The sequence below is a fragment of the Hydra viridissima genome, unplaced genomic scaffold, assembly GCF_058129835.1.
Source record: "Hydra viridissima isolate aposymbiotic clone 2 unplaced genomic scaffold, HvirCarnegie_v1 scaffold_7, whole genome shotgun sequence".
Classification (NCBI taxonomy): Eukaryota; Metazoa; Cnidaria; class Hydrozoa; order Anthoathecata; family Hydridae; genus Hydra; species Hydra viridissima.
The window spans coordinates 4,809,734-4,831,755 of record NW_028324306.1 but is presented as its reverse complement, the minus strand read 5'-3'; the positions used below and the strand labels follow the sequence as shown (position 1 = coordinate 4,831,755).

General features: G+C 31.5%; 1 protein-coding gene and 2 pseudogenes across 2 annotated transcripts; 2 read left to right on the top strand and 1 right to left on the bottom strand.

Annotated features, from left to right (window-relative positions):
• Positions 1-229: 229 nt before the first annotated feature.
• LOC145184214 (galactose-3-O-sulfotransferase 3-like) lies at positions 230-20,839 on the bottom strand (annotated as a pseudogene). The gene is made up of 6 exons (XR_016454253.1): positions 20,772-20,839; positions 20,636-20,688; positions 6,602-6,773; positions 6,349-6,420; positions 5,924-6,013; positions 230-1,541 (listed from the first exon to the last, which is right to left on the bottom strand). The product of XR_016454253.1 is annotated as a galactose-3-O-sulfotransferase 3-like (transcript).
• Positions 13,090-14,492, top strand: LOC149885749 (uncharacterized). Its single transcript, XM_090094251.1, has 4 exons — positions 13,090-13,093; positions 13,385-13,449; positions 13,674-13,987; positions 14,072-14,492. The coding sequence occupies exons 1-4, from the start codon at positions 13,090-13,092 to the stop codon at positions 14,490-14,492; spliced, it is 804 nt and encodes a 267-aa protein (XP_089950377.1).
• LOC149885748 (uncharacterized) lies at positions 15,796-18,035 on the top strand (annotated as a pseudogene).
• Positions 20,840-22,022: the final 1,183 nt, after the last annotated feature.

The window sequence follows — 22,022 nt, the reverse complement described above, 5'->3', positions numbered from 1 at the left end:
CCTATTAGTATTGACAAACACGATACCGATTATCTAGTTTCTAGTGTATACAGGATTTTTAGGTTGCATTTTTCGCTATAAACAAAAACTTAGAAATATTGTTTCATCAAACCATATAGTTTTAAAAATATTACGGTTTATCTAACTTGTCAACTTTCCGCTGTAAATATTGTACTTTTTAAGAAATTTTTGAAGTAAAAATTTAATATAACTTGATAAATAAACCTAATTAAGCAAAAATTAAAATTTCTTTGCCAATTTGTACAAAGAATTATAGTAACTATACACAATTGTAATAACTATATACATCTAATATAAAGCGCCGTAACAACTATAAACATCTAATATAAAGCAAAACAAGCGCCGTTTCAACTTTTAAATTTGTAAAAATAGTTTATTCCTTACAACTAAACTCGTTTTAACAAAAACTCGTCACAATAAATAGTAAAGGTTATTTATCTAATTAATTAAAAAAAAAACTTTTACCATAAATTCTAGCTCTGAAAACTAATAATTCCTCGGAAACCCTCTTTTAATTTTGAAATGGCGCATAATCTTAAACCACGAGGTAAAAGGAATGTCTTCTTTTAAAACGTCTGCACATAAATTACCTCCAGTTTGTTCAATATACCTTTTATTCAAAGAATTTGATAGCGCTGTCATTTTATATGAAGTGCAGTAGTTTAATATGTTGATTAATATGTTGATTTAATTCTCTCAATCTCTTTACATCTGCTTTAAATCCCGGAGAACTGTTGTTTATCTTCGTCCAAAATGTTTTGTTGAAGAATTTGTAGATTGCAGCGTCAAGTTTGTTCCAGTTTAAAATTCTTTTTCTTATCTTTTTTATGTCATTAGTGCTTTTTTCTTTAAACAACCTCGCATTGTGAACGTGAAATACAACATCCTCTAACTCCCAACTAAGCTCATTTTTCAACAATATTAAAGACTCTTCCATATACTCCATGATCATAACAAGATTGAAATCTTGTTTAAGTGAATGTAATATACTTTCGATATAATCAGGAGTTTCATTCCAAACGTCGAAGCCGAGGTCAAACGCATTTGGATTTTTGGCCGAAGAAAACGCACCTTCTCCGTCTGATAAATCAGCCGATTGAATAATTTTTTTTAAAGACTCATCTGATTTTTTAAAAAACTCATCCAATACAGGTGAATCGCTGCTCAAATTGTAAAACTTCCTGTAATTAAAATACTGCGCAGTAGAGTCAAATTGCGAGTACGGTTCTCTTATTATTGTAACTAACTTGGTGTTGTATTTCATGATTTTTAACATATTCTCTTTGTGAAACACAGCGTGGTTGAACAGCATATCATAAGTTTCGTTTTCTTTGTGCTCATATAGAAATCCTTCATTGAACTTTTTCGGATAACAAAATCTGTGTTCACATTTCGGCAAAGCGACGTATAGGTTATGTAACTTTGCGAATCTCTGCATGACGTTTGTCACTGTGGAAGAACCTGTTTTATGAGTTTTTAGAAAAATCACAATTTGGGTAGTTTTATCCCCAAGGTTCTCTCTATGAAAAAAAAAAAAAAGAAAACGGGAAATAGGAAAAGGATTCAGTAATTAAAAAAAGAAAAAAAAATAATTAAAAAAAAAACAAAAATACTTTCAAAATATATCACTCAATGCTTGTTTTTTATGTACGGTTACCTATTAGGTTCTACTGTTATTTCTTAACTCCCTGCAAGTTGAGGATTTTTGGTCATTATTAGATCTTCTTGAACAAGACTCAATTCCCCCCCACCCCCCGCGCATTTTTTGGATAGTTTTAATATATATTATGGAATTTTCTTTTGTCCGAAGGTATTTTTTGAATAATCAATAATTTATTTAAATAATTGCATTCTAAAAACTATGTGTAAAACGTAATGTATAATAATACTTAAAATGATTGAGAATGAGGTAGTGCGTTGAGTGGATTTTAATGTAGCGGTAGGAAAGGGATCTGATGTACCCAGGGTCAGAAATATGACAAAAATTCAATGTAAACAAAATTTATGAACGGGGTTGGGATGTTCGAACAAATGATTAAGGAAAGTGGAAAAAGGTTATTTCCGAAAATTGGAAAATGTCTCAAAATACATTCTTTGAACCGATAGTTAAAATTGTAAAAACTCGCAAAGTGTTGGTACTGGGTGAAGTGTTAACCCCGGAAAGAAAAATGTTGTAAATCCACTAGTAGTCAACTCAGAAATGATTATTTTACCCCCACATAATTTTTGCAAATTCTCCTAAATAAGAGTAAAAATTAAAGCCTAGTTTCTTAAAAAAAAATTTAAAGTTCTGAAAGCCGCGTCAATTGCAGGTTATTGAATCATCAATTACATTATATGAATCATTACTAAGTTTTAAAAATGCTTTTAGGAAAAATTAAACAATAAAATATGTTGCAGAGTTCAAAAAATAAAAATTTCTCTTTACCACAAAGCGATTAATTCAAAATAAGCTTTAGAAATACAAACTTTAACATGATCTTAGAAACTAATAGCGTGACACAATTATCATTTAATTGAATGAGAGCACAATTCAAAGGCATGACAAGGTCTTTTGCCATTTTCTCCCAGGCATATGCTTTAAGTTATAAATGGTTCAAACCCAAATCCAATTCCAGGTTTTGTCAATTTGAAGAATATACCTTTTCAATCAAAAAATCAAGTTTGTTGACATGTACAACATTGGATTTTGATTGGAGAGGGAAAAGAAGACCGGTTGAGGGAGTAGTTTAAGTAAAAAATGACCAAGATTAAATGAAAGAGTTGTTTAAACTTTATAAGAGTGGGTTAGGGGTATAAAACCCTATTTGCCTCTTCACTCTCATGCCCTCTTAGCTACACCTTCCCCTCGCCCCATTATTTACAGTACTATAACAAACCCACCTTGTACCAAGTTCAAGTATCAAAAATATGATGTCCTCACCACAAACAAATGAATTGTTTTTTTTTTTTTTTGTTCTTGTATATTAAAAGTAATAAAAGTTACCCGTATCATTCGAAGATGTGCTTATAACTTGGATGGATACACTGGTTTACAAAGAAATTGAGGCAATCACAAAAATACCCGTTTTTACCTAATTTGGAGGTGTTGAATTCAAATTTGAAATCCATTTTCATTCATCACCTCTAGTTTTTTAGATATGCTAATGTGCATTATGTGCATATAGGTACATAAAAGTGTTTATGCATTTAGAGTTAGTTCTAATATTGTGAGACTTGTGGGTAATATTTTAGTAATTATGCACAAACTATAAGTTATAGTATTATATTATACATACATACATACATACATACATACATACATACATACATACATACATACATACATACATACATACATACATACATACATACATACATACATACATACATACATACATACATACATACATACATACATACATACATACATACATACATACATACATACATACATACATACATACATACATACATACATACATACATACATACATACATACATACATACATACATACATACATACATACATACATACATACATACATACATACATACATACATACATACATACATACATACATACATACATACATACATACATACATACATACATACATACATACATACATACATACATACATACATACATACATACATACATACATACATACATACATACATACATACATACATACATACATACATACATACATACATACATGGTCTCAATCCACACTCGGTAGTGCTCTGGCAGTCATTAAAAGAGGTTGTCTCGCAGGTGGCACAGGAGGTTGTTGTCCATCAACTTTTGCGTTACACATCTTTTTGGTAGCTAAATATTAGTATTACATTTTTCAATAAATATCTCATTGCCTTGCAAATGATTTAATTTTACTTTGTTATATTTTCAGATTCTCCAATGGTTTCAAACGCGTCAAAACATAGGCCAATTCTTTTTGCTACGTGTGTGGGGGCTTCATAACAGTTGCATAGCGTCAAACCATCATTCCCCTCCTCAGAACTGCTTACTTTCGCCATTTTGACTTCAAAGTTGGTGATCAGGACAAGTCTTGTTCTCTTAACACCTGTTGTAAACCATGCTATAATGGACTAACTGCATGATTTAATGGCAGGAAAGCAGGTTTCAACTTTGCAGTCCAAATGGTTTTGAGAGAACCAGTGACAAATGTGATCAGTGAACTTGCGTGAACCAGTGACACACTGGATCACGCAAGAAGATCTGAATGATATTCTTGTGATTTGTATCTGTCAAAACAGCAGTCAGAGCTCTTGGCTTCTTGACTTAAATATTGGAACTTAGCCCAGGAAAACTTAAGGATCATCAGTTTTAGGAATAGGAACAAAGACCACAAGCGTACCAGGTTATCAAGCCTGAATTGAGAAGTTGCTAAAGTCTTACGGGGTGCCGAAGATCAATCAAGATTCATTTACTCCATTACCACCTCAACCTCTTCCCGCCAATCCTTGGAGAAGTAAGTGATGAGAATGGAGAAAGATTTCAGTCAGACATTACGAAGATGGAGAGCAACTTTTGTTAAGATGGAGAGCAACTATATTTTATTAAGATGGAGAGCAACTGTATATATTTTAATAAAATGGAGAGCAACTATATGTATTTTATTATATAGGAGCATATTTTTTAACCAGTATTCTTTATCTAATCTGTTTTATTTGCTGCAACTCTTGAAATATGAAGATATATTCTCTGTTTTTACTAAAATGAGGCTATTAAAAAACCAGGAAACTAGAGATAATAGAGCAAAACTATTTATAAATTTGAATTCAGCACACCCAAATTAGTAAAATCTATCTATCCGAATTCTTGCCTCAGACCAAAAATTTGTTTTTGTAAACCAGTGGTATTTACCTGACGGGAAAGCAAACTTAATCAACAAGGAGCTTAATCTCTAATAACTGGTCATCAGGAATGCAAACTCGGATGAAGGTCTTTGTCTTCTTTCTAAAGGGGAGGAAAACTATGAGACTACGGTCTATAGGTTCTTCTCTTAACGGAGTGGGCGTGAAAGTCCACAAAGTCTCAATAATCTGCTCATAACCTGCGATGAGGTTCAAGAGCTTCATTAAAGCACCATTTAAAAACCAATACAAGGAAATAGAATTAAAAAAATTCTAAAAAAATATCGGCTGTTTAAAGTTTTTGGTATGATCAAAGCTCATAAGGAAAATGCTCAAAGGATGAAAGCCTGCATGATGCAAAATTCATCAAAGCAGTTACCCTACCTCAACTCGTCGCTCCCCCCTCTTGATTTCTATTTCATTAATTTTATTTTTTTCCTTTTAATTTTATCATTTATCTATTTATTATATTACATAATAGAGCTTTAAACTTTTCATATATTTATTTCCATTAAAAAGGTTTTACAATATTTTTTTTACAACTTCATCGCTTCTTTGTTCTCTTTGTGGAAAAATCTATGATTTTTCTTTTTAATTCCGATTTAACATTTCCAGCACCAACCTACATCCATATGCCATTTCTTGAGTGAAGTCGATGGGATAAACTTTAGTTATATTTGGCTGTTATGGTTAAAAAAATGACGAAACGACATTTTTTGAAGCCATTTTACATTTTATAATTACTTTTAATTTTGTTTGTGTTTGGCTTTTTAAGGAAAACTTTGCTAATTTATTAACAATTTTACACTTCGAAATTAATTATTCACTATTTTTCTAATCTTACTTTATCAATATGTTTAATTATCGTCAAAATGGTTCAAAAGTGAATCCAGCAGAAAGGGAATCTAGCAGAAAGTGAATCCAGCAGAAAGTGAATCAAGCAATTTAAATTTAATGCAACAAATTTTCTAACCTTCTATCAAGGCAATTTTTACTTCTTTTTTTTTTTCTCTTTTTTATCCATTTAAATGTAACACCTACCTTCTCACTTCCTCTACTTTCTGATTTGAAAGAAGTATTTCACTCTTGATAGCTCTTTTTGGGAGGTTTTCACTTGATTTTGTTTTTTTCCTGAAATAAATATGTTAATTAGATAAAGATATTTTGATAATAAGAAAAAAAAAAAGGAAATGTTTGTGAAGTTAAAATTCTGCATAGAGTAGTTGCTTTATGGTAAATTCATGATTTATCTGTTTGTAACTTTTGATCTTTTCAATGTTTATTGAAAGAATTGAAAGTAAAAAAAGATGAGGAAGCATTTGAAGCACACAGACGCTACAATCGTGGACGTACTAAGAAAACCGTCACAATTCAAAGTAACTTCTAAGAAATAACAATAGCAAATGATGCTTTAAAAGAATTCAGGAGAATTACACACAAAAAAAAAAGAATGCAAAACGTCATACCCGGTTACAGTTTCCCATTTTTGTCCTTTGTGTTCGAAAGTGAAATTTTCATCAAAATGGAAAGTGATTTTCCTAGTATAAATAAAAAATTTTCAAAAAAAAAACATCGAGAAAAAGTTTTTATGTAAAAGCAAATAAAAAAATGTTTTGACTTGACAATAAGCTATTGTTCTAAATCACTGTTTTACTTTGTGATTTTTTAGTCTTTTCTTCCAAAATTCTCGGTTCACAAACAATTTTTGTTGCACTTTACCTCTTTAATAAATAGTTTCCTCCTTCGGTTGCATTATAAATGATGAAAGATACACTCCAAATTAAAAATAAAATTGAAATTCTTCGTTTGGTTGTCACAGGTATGCATTTGCATATGCATATGTAATAGCATCGCAAACAATCTCGCTTGAAAATATTAATTGGCCTCATATCTAAATAATATGTAATATATCTATATTACAATAATATGATAATGATATATAATAATGATATAAAATATAATAGTAATATCTAATAAATACACAATATATATTTTATATAATAATATGAAATATTTATCTATATAGTATATAGTTTATAAAATAAACAATATATAAAATATAATACAATTTATAAAACAATAACTGAATTAGGATTATTTATTAGCTCTTACTTTTAAATGATAATAAAAAATAACCAGGTTCTTTGAATGTTAGGCAAATATTCCTCTACAACTGATGTCACTAACAAGTTCACATAAAAATGGAAAAACCTTTTAACAAGCGTATATGAAAAAACATTTACTTAAAACATAGTAGTAAATGTTAAAAAAAGAAAAAGAAAAAAAAAAAGCGCATAATTTTTTTAAATTGATTTACACTTTAATTTCTTCTCATACCAAACGTTATTTCTAACAACTTTATTACCATTTTATTATATTTTATTTTTTCTATAAAACGTTTTGTAACACACTTATTACACTAAAAGCATTTTATTTTGTTTTTATATATAAAACCTTTTTTTTTTACGTAAATCCCAGTTAGGACTTTTTTGGTATTTCGATTGGTCCCTAATCGAATTCTAACGAAGAACTCGATTATAAACCTATGGAAATGCTTATAAAAAATGAAATACGAAAACAAACAAACAAAAAAAAACACAAAAAAATCATAATAATCAGTGTTAGATAAAAAGTTTATTAAAATAAAAATAAGTTTAATTCGAGCTTCTAATATTTTTCACACCCAAACAAAATGAAGAACTTGATACCGCGTAATGGTACTAAAATGGTTCAATCTAATTACTAAGTTATATTTGTTGCTCATGCAAACATGACTTTTTAGTTTACAATTTTTTAGCTAAAATTTAATATTTACTCATAAAGACATTCTTTTATTAGTTTTAATAAACTTTTATATTTTCAAGTGCTTCAAAAAAAAAAAAATTGAAGAAGGATAGCTTACCATAGATTCCATTTTAAAGCAATTTTTGACATTGCAAAAAATGTTTTAGGAATGCAACATGAATTGTTGGTTCAGTTATTGTACTCTTATAAGACTATAGTCTATAGTCACAAACGTTGACTATAGACTATACTGACTATATTGACTATAGACTATAGTCACAAACGTTGTGCAAAATGTCAAAACTTTTAACAACTTGCATCGTGCGATAGCAACGATGGCGGATGTTTAGAAACCTGTAAAGCAGGAATTTAATCACTTCTTGTCTCAAGTGAATGAAATCACATGATTTTTTTCTTACTCGGGTTTAAAAAAGGTTTTCTCGAAACACTAAAATTTTTTTACAAACACATTTAAAAGTTAAATAAAAAACTTTTTTTAATTTGGGGGCAATATCCATTAAACGAAATCTTGTCTACATTTCTAGGTTTTTTTAATGTCCATTTTTTTTATTTTTCTCGTTACTTAAGATACCACACAAGATACCTGAGAAGCCATTGCGTCAATCACGTAATACACAAATATCAAACAAAAGCGAGGTTTTTTTTGGTGTTTTAAAAGCGTTGGATTGTGCTGAAATAAACGATAAACCTCAGTTTTTTTTATCAGTTCTTTTGTATTTCGGTTTATATTCCGTCAGAGAATTATTAATGAGTCATCTCCGTCTTATTTTGTAACGTAGAATGACGTAATGACTTTAAAGTCGATTTGCCGCAGTTTGAGTTTTAAGTAGGGACAGAAGAAATTCACGGTAAAAAAAAAAAATACACAAAAAAAAACAGTAACAAAATGCCACATTCTTATTAAGAAATCTTAATAAAATGTGGCATTTTTTTACAGTGATTTTCTTTTGTCCCTACTTACTTACAGTTGCAAGGCATTTTTGATGGGATAAGTTTAACTCGAAGAAAGAGTAAAACAGTGGAATATGATTGTGTTTAAAAAAAAGATAAAAAAAAGGAGTCAAGTTAGTTACATTACGGGAAGAGAATTTTTTTTACTCTTTATTTTATTTTTTTTTGCGTTCCGTTGGTATAACTTCCCAAAGTGATTAATTATCGGTCGATTAACAGTCGATTAACTGTACTTTTCCCTCTTAATTTTAAAAAGAAAAACCGATTATCCAACTTGAAAAAAAAAAAGAAAATTTTAAACAACCGAACGACTGACCGTGCATAAGGAAAAAAAAAATTTTTCTAAAACTATATTTTTCACATAAAACTTGAGTCGATTTTACAGAATGAATTGTAATGATTTAAGCTAGCGAGGAAGGATTCTCGATTCATATTTAATATTAGAATTTGATGAGCGAAAAACTTTACCTGTCATTCGCAAGGGGCTGAGTTTTGTTTCATCAAATTGAAAAAAAGATTTTTATGCCCTGATGGTAATTTTATAAAAACGTAAAAGCGATAAAAATATTTTATCCTTATAATCGACAAATTGATTAAGTAAAATAGAAATATAGGTTATAAGTATCAAATCAACATTTAAAATTACGGAATTTCTCAAATGCACTTTTTTACAAAATGATAATTAAAAATTTCATTTTCAGTGGTTTTTATAGAAATGATAATTTTACGTATGAGGCAAGAAAAAAAAATCTTTTTTTTTCGGTTGTTATGCATTTAAACGTTGTTTCGGATAAGTGGTTTTACATCAACGTTTTTAAATTTACGCAATATATTTATAAAGATAGATTACGCCGATTAGCAGGTGCTATGGTAGTTTCGTATTCTCGTTTGAAAAAAATTGTTAAAACGAATGATGCAAATGTCTCTACATTTGTTACGTATGATTTCGTAATTTTTGTTGATAACTTTTTGTTGATATTACGTATGATAACAAGAGTTACGTATGATTTCATTATAGTCTCTAACAATTTGCTTCGTTTACATCGCTGCCAAAGGAAGTATAAAAGAACTTGTGGGCTGTAATTTCAATTGCGTGTTTAAACTTCTTCTACTACTTTTTTATGGCCTCTTCATGCACCTAACTTTCAGCTTTTTTAACTACCATGTGGTTCTTTATCAATGCTAATGTTTGCAATTAAAGATGAGTTCTTTCCCAAAAAATCCCTACTTTGCTGAATCCCTGGTCTTTAACTTTAATAGACCTAAAGTTACTTCCTTCCCTGCTCAAAGAACGAAGAGTCTATTCAGGGAAGAATTAAAAAATTTTTAAAACAACCTCCTCACACCTAACTTGGTGTACCTATTTGAGATTAATTATTCAAACGCTTCAAACACTTTTCAAACTTGTAAAATCATTCATTATTTACGATTTGCATTAATTATTCTTTTTTTTTTAAGAAGACATTTTTTTTTTTCAAAAGGATGATTTTTTTATTTTGAATTTTCGCAAAACTGAAGATAACAATCAATTCGCCAAACCTATCGCGACAATCGCAACTCTAATTCCGTAATCCTATTTTACTTTAAAATGACTTCTCCCCCTATTCTGCATATAGCTGAATATAATGACTTACCCACTTGTAATATTTGATCAATTTCATACCACAAAGGGCTAGAAAAAAATTTAGAAAAACCAATAGGGTCAATAAGAAAACAAAGATTAAATTTAGAAAAATAAATATTAAAGGGAAATCCAAGAAATTAACGCAACGAAACTCACAACTTTTAAATCTGTTTTTTTTTCTATGTAAAAATTTTAACCCAGCTTAATGGAAGTTCCGATGCTGTTAAAGATTTTCTTTATATTTTAAAAGAGCAGTTTTATTTAACCAATAATAACAATAAATTTTGTGCATTTCCCCTGAATTGAATAAACCAGCATAAATGTTTCATGAGTTCCTTTCAAGTTAAAACAAGATATGCTAGTTTGACCATGGCATGAATTGATACAAGTGCTTTTTAGGATGTATACAAGCCAACAAAAGGAACATTAATTCATAAACGATAGCAATAACATATTTACGGACAGTAAAAACATTTAAACCAATTAATTTCTTTACTCCTAAGAGAATTCAGAAGTTCTCTGGAAGTGTTTTAGCTAATTATTTGTACCAAAACAAAGTTTAATGGAGCGTCTTTCCAGAGACTTCCATAATATTGATTTATTTGTATTGAAGCTCATGTTGGTCTGTCAATTAATCGTTTATTTTATTAAAGCTTCTTATTGTCATAAATCGTCTAATGATTACTAAACTGATTTTGTTCAAATCTTGAAATAACATGCGAAGCTTACTAAGATTAGCTACATTTAAACGGAAGAGTTTATCCTCTTAAAAAGATCTAAATAAACATACTGACTGAGATACCGTAAACCAGGGTAACTTTGGCCAGCGGGGTAACTTTGGCCATTTTTTAAAAATTTTAAACATCTGTAACTTTTAAACAGTTAAGTAACTGTAATTCCGGAAAGTTCTAGAACATTTGATAACGTTAGGGATTTAATAGCTTTAATAGTTTTTACCAATAAGAATTGTAAATATGTGTTTATGGTGATTTATGACGGTTTGTGGAAAGATATTTTGGGAAAAGCATGGGGTATATATAAAGAAGAAAATTTGTAAAAAAGGGACAGTTAGTTAGGAGAGAAAATTATTGCTATTTAGTGACTTGATTGCGAGAAAAAACTACAAGCTAACCGGGTATGGAACCAAGAATGAGATTATTTGATATGTTTGAAACGTATGAAGGCACTTCGGATGCTGCTGTCTGGATTCAACGAGCGAAAGTGATTGCAGAAATTCAGAACTTAAAGCTCGAACTAATTCTTCCGATTCTTCTCAGAGAAGCTGCTTATGCAGTGTACGATGCTTTAACCGTGGAAGTCAAAAAAGATGTAGTGGAAGTCGAGCGTATATTATCAGCGGCGTTTTCTATAGATGCATACACTGCATATGAACTATTCACACAACGAAAATTATGTGACGAAGAAAAAGTTGACGTGTTTTTAGCTGATTTAAGACGCTTAGACTATCTTGCTAAACTGCCAGAGGAGTCTGTGCGTTTGGCGTTTGTTGTGGGTTTGCCAGAAGTCTTATCATCAAGATTTCGAGCCGTAATGGACCCGATTGATAAAATGTTACCCAGAGTGAGAGCTGCTATGAACTGTGCAAATGTGATTGACAGTGATGCTGTTGGCGCTGTATCTAGACGCCATGCTACAAAAACTGCATTAGTGTGTTACAACTGTAAAGGTTTGAATCACATTGCAAAGGACTGTTTGCTTGCGAAGAACTTGTCTCCGAAAACCGTTAGATGTTTTAAATGTAGTGAGGAAGGACATGTTGCATCGAAATGTCGAAAGCTGCAGGGAAACGATTGCAGGAGCGAGGAATCTGCGCTACCTCGCTCCTGAACATTGGTGGAATGAGCGCATTATCTTTTGTTTGTTTGAAAGTTAATGGTATGGTTGCGACAGCTTCAGTAGAAACAGTGTTGTCTTCTCGCAGCGAACACAACGTTTCAGTTCTACATTTTCTTTTTTCCTAAATCCCCTATACAAAAAGTTTTCCTTAAATTTATACTTTACAAAGAACCTCAAATATGCTCATAAAATAAACCACTTAAACTATATTTACAACATATCAAAGAAACTACGTCAATCAAATCCGCCGTAAATAGTTTCTTCACGCAATTCAATTACACACAGGGTGTTCGAAGACAATTTTGAATAAAAATTTCCTGCCCAAAAGTCAATGTAGGTACTCAAACTCTCAAAAGGTAGTAACGTTTGAAGGAAAGGTTCATCAGTGCACTGGGTCAGCGGTCGTGATTCTTGAGGTTGATGGCATTAAAGCACGTGATGAGGTTATATTAGTGGATTTCCAACCATTTGGAGTTGATATGATGCTTGGAATGAGTTCCATCAAATTACTAGGAGGAGTATCCGTTTCTCCTTTGGGAAAAGCGAAGTTTGGATTGAGTTACTGTGGAGCATCGGCTTCGAGTAAGAACAAAGTCAAGAAAATCGAAATTAAAAAGAATGATTATGAAGCAATTTTTAATGGTGTTGAATGGAGAGTCAAATGGAAATGGAGAGATGGAGAAGGCCCCAACCGATTGTATAATAAAGTGGCAGAGTACGGAATTCCACCATACGCTAGAGCAGACTATAAAACGAACTACAGGAATGGATTGATTGGAAATGGCTGTTAGAGTACGACGAAAATCAATTGGGTCCGCCCAAAGGGCAGATTCCGTTAATGGCTGTCATTCAGAGAAACAAAGACAACAAAATCCGACCTGTTCTAGACTAAAGAGAAGCTAAAGATTTCATTGAGGCACACACGAGAGATGCAGATGTGTGTGTCGAAAAGCTTAGAGAATGGAGAAGGATGGGTAACAAACCAGCAATCATCGATTTACGCAAGGCTTATCTTCAACTAAAAACTGATAAATCTCTTTGGCCGTTCCAAACAGTGGTGTTTCGAAATAAAAGGTATTGCTTGACACGACTTGGTTTCGGATTGAATGTTGCGCCAATGATCATGAAATCCGTTGTGAGTGCCGTCATTGATTAAGACGAATTAGTGAAGAGGGGAACGTCCGCTTATGTAGACGACATTTTCGTGGACGAAAGTGTGGTGAGTCTTGATTATGTCAAGAGACATTTTTTGAAATATGGTTTAGAGAGTAAAGATGGTGAGCAGATTGATGATAATGGAGTTCGTGTGTTAGGGTTGTGTGTGCGCAAGGTTGGTAACAAACTGATGTGGTCCAGAGGGAATCGAGTTGATGCTATCTCGCAAAAGCTAACCAGGAGAGTTGTGTTTTCAATCTGTGGACAGTTGGTAGGACATTTACCCCCGTGTGTGGTTGGCTGCGAGTGATTTGTAGTCTCTTGAAGAGGAAAGTTGTCAGTCTGACGACGGGTTGGGACGATGATGTTTGTGATGAGAACGTTAAGTGGGTGCTTCAGGAAGTATTTGCTGAGGTGGAACACTGCGAGCCTGCTTGTGGTGATTGGGCTGTGCGTGGTGATGAGGGAAAAGTGTGGGTTGATGCCAGTTCTTTAGCGATTGGTGCTCTTATTCAAGTTGGGGAGACTACTGTGGAGGATGCAACGTGGCTGCGAAAAGAAACGTCTGATGTTCATATAAACATGACAAAATTAGACGCTGTGATACGGGGAATGAATATGGCTCTGATGTGGAAGCTGAAGAAAGTGACTGTTTTTACCGATTCCGTGACTGTATACCACTGGGTTTCTGACGCCCTTACGGGAAAATCAAGGTTGAGATCAAAAGCGACGGGTGAAATGCTGATTCGAAGAAGACTGAGCGTGTTGCAATAGCTAATTGAAAAATACGATGTTAGCGTCGAGGTGAAACTCATTCCTTCTAAAGATAATTTGGCCGACGCATTAACTAGAGTTCGCAGCAGATGGCTCAACAAACTGACTGTGCTAGAGTGTCGGAATAGTTGTATGGGAGTCGCAGCTACGAAGGCTGAATCTATTTCCGATATACACAAAAGAACTGGACATTTTGGAGTGAATCGAACGTTAAACTTTGTTCGTAAAACAGTTCCGGCTGCTACTGAAAACGATGTTCGGAATGTGATAAAAAATTGCGAACCATGTCAGTCAATAGATCCAGCGCCAATACAGTGGGATAAAGGGAAATTGGATGTTGAAGGAAACTGGGAGAGATTGGCCATGGATATCACGCATTATGGCACTGACAAGTTTTTAGGCCTAATTGATTGTGGACCTTCAAAATACGCGTTGTGGCGATAATTATCGAGCTCATACGGAAGTGTTGCCATAGTCCTAATACTCCGTCTTGTTTTTTGTGAACGTGGAGCACCGTCTGAGATTAACTGACAATGAGCCAACATTTAAGACCAAAGAGATGAGGAGTTTCCTTGATAGTTGGGAATGCAAATTAGATAGAGAGCCGCTTATTATCCTGAAGGAAATGGAATTGTGGAAAGAAACCACCGTACGATTAAGAGAATAGCAGAACGATCAAAAATGTCGATACCGGAAGCACTATATTGGTACAATGTCTCAGCCGACAAAAATGGTGCAAGCCCGATGGGCAAAATATACAGCTAACCCATTGGTGTGAAAGGATTGAAAAAAGAATCTTCCTGCACGAAATGTCATGAACGAGAGATTTCGAATTGGCGATAAAGTCTGGCTGAAACCACCAAATGCGAGGTGCCATACAAAGTGGCAACCAGCTACGGTAACTCGGAATGCGTTAAACCAAACCGTAGAAGTGAACGGCATTCCGCGTCATGTGAAACATGTTAGACCTCGAAATGATACTCAGTCCTACATTATCCCTGATGAGGAAGTAGAGATGAATGTTGAACTGATCAAGTGAACGCTGAAAACCAAGGAGATCCAATTAAAGATGTATTAGAGACGAACGAGGAAAATATTGAAGATGAAGATAGACCCAAAGAAATCGACATGCTTTTGCGACGGAGTGGTCGGGAACGGCGCATGCCTTCGAAATACTTTGATTACTATTTGGATGATCCGTAAGGATCAAGGAGGAGTGTAATTCCGGAAAGTTCTAGAACATTTGATGACGTTAGGGATTTAATAGCTTTAATAGTTTTTACCAATAAGAATTGTAAATATGTGTTTATGGTGATTTATGACGGTTTGTGGAAGATATTTTGGGAAAAGCATGGGGTATATATATAAAGGAGAAAATTTGTAAAAAAGGGACAGTTAGTTAGGAGAGAAAATTATTGCTATTTAGTGACTTGATTGCGAGAAAAAACTACAGTAATGTGTTACTATTTTTGTTTTATTTGAAAATGCAATCTTTCTTGCTTAAATTTCTGAAGTTTGTTGCAAATGCTCTTTACTATAAGTGAAAAAGAATGAAAGCTACATCTTGGTAAAACACAATCAAAAACTGTAAAGCAGAATGTTGTCTGGTCGAAGATAAAAGTGAAACAAACAACTCAGTTTTTCTTCTGTTTTAAAAGCAAATGTTCAGATAAAATTAAACGAAAAGTTTTTGGCTCAAGTAACAACATTCTGGTTTTTTTACAGGGTGGTCAAAGTTACCCCGTAAGTTTATACTCTTTTGGGGTAACTTTGGCCAAATAAATAATATTCATTTTAAAGTAGTCTGATCGTTATTTATTATAACTAGAATATTTTTTTGAAGCATGTTATCCAAATAATTTATTTTGAAAAACAGCTTTTAGCATGAATGTATTTTAGGATTTAAAAAAAAAGTATATTTTCTCGTTAAACTATTTGTTGTTGTTGTTGCTAAATCATAATTTTATTAACTTTATAACAAAATTAAAGTTTATCGACTCTTATTTTTAATTTTAATTGCAATTTAATAAAATTATATAATAGTTTAGTAAATTACTACATTGCAATTTGCTTGTGTTGTTTTTATTTACTTTTGCTTAAAGCATAATGCCTTGTAAATATAACAAGCATAGTGTTGGAAAACGTGCATACAACACTTGTTCTAATACCATTCTTTTGAAAGAGTGTATGGATGCAATTAATGAAGGTATGTCTATTCGTCAAGCCTCAAAAAGATTTAGTATACCAAGAAGCACCATACATAATAAAATGAAGTCAAAGCATAAAAAATGCATTGGTGCACCAACCATATTTACTTATGATGAGGAGCAGTTATTTTCATCTAGAATTAAGGCTATGTGTGATTGGGGATTTCCATTAAATAAACTTGATGTTAAAATGTTAGTAGCTGGTTATTTAAAATCGCAAAATCGTACTGTAAAAATATTTAAAAACAATGTTCCTGGTGATGATTGGGTCTCAAGTTTTATGAAATGTTCACAGTTAACCCATAGAATTGCATCAAATATTAAAAGAAAACGTGCAGCTATAGACAAAGAACAATTAGAAATTTATTTTGACAATATTAGACTTGAGCTTGAAGGAATTCCACCTTGTAACATTTGGAATTATGATGAGACAAATTTGCGCGATGACCCTGGAAATAAAAAAGTTGTTATGAAACGTGGAACTAAGTACCCTGAGAGAATAATGAATAGCAGTAAGGCTTGTTTCTCTGTAATGTTTTTTGGAAATGGTGTTGGAGAAATTCTTCCACCATACACAGTTTTAAAAGCACACATTTATACGATTTATGGGTAAAACATGGTCCAAAAAATTCTCGCTTTAATAGAACCCAATCTGGCTGGTTTGATGAAGTTACTTTTGAGGATTGGTTTTTTCGAACATTATTGCCATGCGTTAAGAAACAAACTGGGAAAAAAGTATTAATAGGTGACAATCTCTCTTCCCATTTAAGTCATAAAGTTATTCATTCTTGTGAAAAACATAATATTGGATTCATATGCCTTCTGCCCAATTCAACCCATTTACTTCAACCTCTTGATGTTGCATTCTTTGCATCATTAAAAAAAGCATGGAGAAGTATACTTCAGGATTGGAAACTTCTCGTGGTCAAAAATTTGCAACGTTACCAAAAGAAGATTACTCTAAGTTGCTGAATGATTTAATGACATCCATTAATGAATGTTCGAGTAAAAATTTAATAATTGGATTTAGAGCTTGTGGTTTGGTGCCATTTAATCCTAATGCTGTGTATATCAAGTTACCAAGTGAAAACATCTTGAGTCCTCGTAAAGCATTAGACCAGAGCCTTTATTTTTATTGTCCCTTTTTTAACTTCTTGACATATTTTAGGTACCCCTTTTTGAAATAAATGCTAACTGTAAGTTTAAATTACATTAAATGTGGTTAATAACACTTAATTTACATCCGGTGCTAAAAAACAATTTACTATGACAAAGTTACCCCATTGCCGGGTAACATTGACCACCTCATTAATTCCATAAAATCTTGGATTTGGTGAATACAATGAATACACCATCTTACTAGTTCAATGACATTAGTAATGCACAACTTTGAGCATCTAAATAGTTTTGGGAAAATGTTCCTTTTTTTCAAAAAGTTACCTTCTTTATCAAAATTGGTACAAAGTTACCCCGGTTTACGGTACTAGAAAATGAAGAAAAACTGAACTTTCTTCTCACATTAAAAAATACTTTAGATCGATTAATAAGTTTGACATCTTTCATCGTCGACAATTTTAAAGTGGGCTAAACATTTGTTTTTTAAGCAACTACGAAAGAACTTTATTTAAAAATGCAACTTGTAATTTATAAAAAAAAAAAAAATCATTAAAATGTCCATCATCAATGCAATCTTCACAAAAAATGACAATTGTTTTGATATAGATTTTGTACCGGGTAAAAACAACTGGTCCAACTTTTTTTCTTTGTTTGTAATGAAAAACTTGTTAAAAATTAGAGAAAAATTTTATTGCGTAGTATAATCCTATTTCTGACGATGAAAGTAAAACGTGAAGAGCATGTTACTTTGCTCCAGATGGCATCAGAAATTTCCTTGCGAAGAATGTCAATAAAGTTTCTGATGCCATTAACTTAGTCCAAATTTCTAAGCCTCCTACACAGGTTATGGTTGTCGGACTCACTACCCAATCAGGAGGAAAGATGCTTCCTGTCTTTCTTTAAGAAAGATTGAAGAAAGTCACACTAACTATGAAGACTATGCAGCCGGAACATCTGAATTCTCAGTAAAAGTACTGGAGACCACCTTATTCGAACCCTATAAATTTCTCACTATAGGTGTACATTGAAGCTAAGGCTTGTGTTAATCAACATTCTAAAATTGATACCCTCAAGGTGGTCGTCACCGAGCATTGATACCCTCAAGGTGGTCGTCATAGGCTAAAATTCCAAAGTCATATTTCAAAGCCGTATGCTCAAAGTTCTACCACCGGCTTGACGCTACTATTGCAGCTGATGGCGGCTACATTAATTAAATACTTTAAAACACTTTTATCTTTAGTTTTATTCTTGAGAAAATTTCATTTTGTTGACAATTTCAAAGGTAAATTATTACTATGGTAACTTTTTGTGACAAAATCTTTAAAATCTTAGCAATAATTCCGCTATTATCAAATCATCAAAATTCGTGAATAGTTGTGACGTAAGCGACTAAAACCGTTTTTAAATTACGTTTTTTGATCATCCAAGTTACTAGATTTATGAAAAAGTAAAAGAATTCAAAAAAATATTAACCAGTCAAAAAAAAAAAGGTCAATAAATGGAATTCATAAACAATATTAAAAATACAAAGGTTAAAAAAATTCTTTTTTTGCCCTGGAAAACACTTTTTTTTTAGAGAATGAATCAATAAGTCCAAAAATTAACAAATTATTCAAGATGAAGAAGTTAACGAATGCTTTCTTTGTTTTCCTTTCTAATGTTTTCTTCATTTTAGATTAAGAAATAATTGATAGGTTGCTTTTTTTTAGTGTATTCACTAGTTGACAGTAGCCCAGAACGTCACTAGTTTATTAGATACGCACCCGACCAATACGTCTGTTGTCCTAAGAAATGTCTTTTAAAGTAACTAAATTAGTAAGTAAAATATAAAACATTATGAAATGGTCTTGAGATTTTACTTAACTTTTTTGGATAGAGTCATAATGTCAGTCTCTTTAAGTTACAGAAAGAGCTTCAAATTACTTCAGATTATGCTTGCGCATGATCTAAAAACGCAATAAGTCAACTTAACGCAATAATTTTTTCCACTTTCGCAGCTGTTTGCAATTGGGTTTTTTTTTCATCATTTACTTAGAGAACTAAGAGTCCTAAAAATACGTTAAAAATTAAATTACCCAATCTTCCCAAGAATGTGATCGGACTGGAATTTTGTGTAAATCAGCTTCAAACTTCAAACACAGTTCTCCAAGACTTACAAAATTTGTCAAAAGTAGTGGATAGAATTAAATTAAAAAAAAAAATTGGAATAAGAGACGAATAGAAACCGAGAACGATTGGAAAATTAACATTATTCAAGGATTTTATTTTGATGGAAGTGAAAAAAAGGCTTTAAAGTTATAAGAAAACAATTACAATGGAACATTTTGTCTTCCTTTCCAAGGAAATCCATGTATTGGTTGGTCATCATAAAAGTATCCTCTACAACTGTTTTTAGCTGAAGAAGGAAACCCTTTTAGGGTTAGGGTTATATATATATATATATATATATATATATATATATATATATATATATATATATATATATATATATATATATATATATATATAATGTTTAACAGACATTACTTCATAGTTATATTTATATCGTATATATACCATTATGCAATAATGCCTATTAAACTTTTGCTTAATAATGCCTATTAAGATTTCATTTTTGCATTTTGATATTCCTCAGTTAAAATATTCATGGAGATTTAATTGTTTAAATTTAATTGTTTAAGTTTAATTGTAAAAGTTTAATTGTTTTAAAATCGCCTTTTTTATGAATCAGTTCGTATTGTTAAAGGGGATTGTAAGCAAAATTTGGAATCAATCCAAGAAATCGATCTAAAATGTTTTTTTAATTATTTGTGTAATATATATTTAAAAAAAAAAAAATCTACATGTAAGGAACATATTTTGTAAATAAACAAGATTTTTAAGGCGGAAATTTGAAAGATAAAACTTTAAAATTTTTTCAAAAAAATACTTTCTAATCCATTCGAATGGTCGTTGACACGCGAAAAATTGCCAGCCGAATCTCGATTTGAAAATTTTTTAAAAGTGACCAGTCAAACCAGCTCTTAATATAAACATTTGCTTTTGCCTTTAACAACCGGTATAACTAGATTTGTATGTAAATTTTTTCAAATAATTTTTCTTTTTGATTTATTCTATCTGGAAAATTTTTATTTTTATTCCTAGTTTATATTCCTTTAAACCGAAGGGTTGTGAAAGTATTTGCTTAGGTATAAAGACGTCGTGGAAAAAGTTTGAATTAGATCAAGATGCAAATATACTTAGAATTTACTTAAAAAAATTTACCTTAATTTCAGCAAACTATCTTTTCTTGAAACTTATCTTGAATTATCACTTATCTAAATTAAATATAACTGGATATCTTGAAAGATTCTTCAAACTTTTTCACCTTTATGGTTCTTTTAAAATATTTAAAACATACCCATTGTTTAAAATCATCAAATTTTATAAACTTATTGTTATATTGGTGTAATTTGTAAAATCAATTCAGTTAGAGACCTATAATTTGTAAAAATATCCATAAGAAGTTCATATCCATTACTTAGTTCGTCATCCACGGATTAGAAGTTCGTAATCGCCACTTAGCTCGTTATTAGTGACTCAGATGTGCATATCCGCCATTTAGCTCGTAACCCACGAGTTCAAAGTATATGCCTAATAAATACATCTGCTGTTGTTAAACACGAGGAATAATTTGAATGTCACAAACGCTCAAACACTTCCTCGTTTTTAACAAGGCGCTCAGTTTCAGAAGAGGTTAATGATACATTTTTTAAAATGTTAAAAAAGGACTTGTGCAACTTCACAAGACTTTTTCATTGTATATATTGTTTCATAGCAAAATTTTATTACATTTGTTTCTAATCAACGCGAAAACTAATTTAATGTTTCATTTTTATGTGCTATCGACACATACTTTACTATATAACATATCTACAAATAATACATATATTACATATACTACATATACTACAACTAATACATATAATACATATAATACATATACTTCAAATAATACATATGTATATAGTTTTAAAATCATCTGTTAAGGTAAATACTTAATACAAAACGAAGACAATAACTTGTCCAAAAAATTATAATGTAAAACCCAGACTGAGAAGATATTAAATGGCAAATAAAAATATTTAAACAATCAGATTATTTTTCTTGGAATTTTGCATTATTTTTACATGAGTTTCCGCGGAACGTTGAATATATTTAGGCAAGATTTGCATTATTTTACTTAGGAGATTATTTTTTATATTTAGGGGGGAAAAAATATGCTTGACCTCAACGGTTTAAACATTCAAATGATGATTTTGGTGAATAATTTCCCGAGTTTTGATGGCAATTAACTAGAAATGTAATAAAACTTAAGAGATGCAGTAATCAAAATTTATGGATTGTGGATACCGTGGTGTGACCTAACTTATGAATTGTGGATACCGTGGTGTGACCTAACTTATGGATTGTGGATACCGTGGTATGACCTAACTTAGTCCAATACTTTAAAAAAGTCCTAATTTAAGAAATGACAATAATACATAAAATAAACATTTAGAGAAAAAAATTTAGTTATTTTATCTAACAAGGTATCTAGTTAAAACAACAAAGTTGTTTTTCGCAAATGTTTCTTTTATATATACGAAATTAGTCATTTCTTAAATTAGGA

Coding starts and splice junctions, on each gene's coding strand:
- LOC149885749 (XM_090094251.1), top strand. Junction 13,450..13,673: donor TAGGGTTGTGTGTGCGCAAG/GTTGGTAACAAA, acceptor TGGGTGCTTCAG/GAAGTATTTGCTGAGGTGGA. Junction 13,988..14,071: donor GCCCTTACGGGAAAATCAAG/GTTGAGATCAAA, acceptor ATACGATGTTAG/CGTCGAGGTGAAACTCATTC.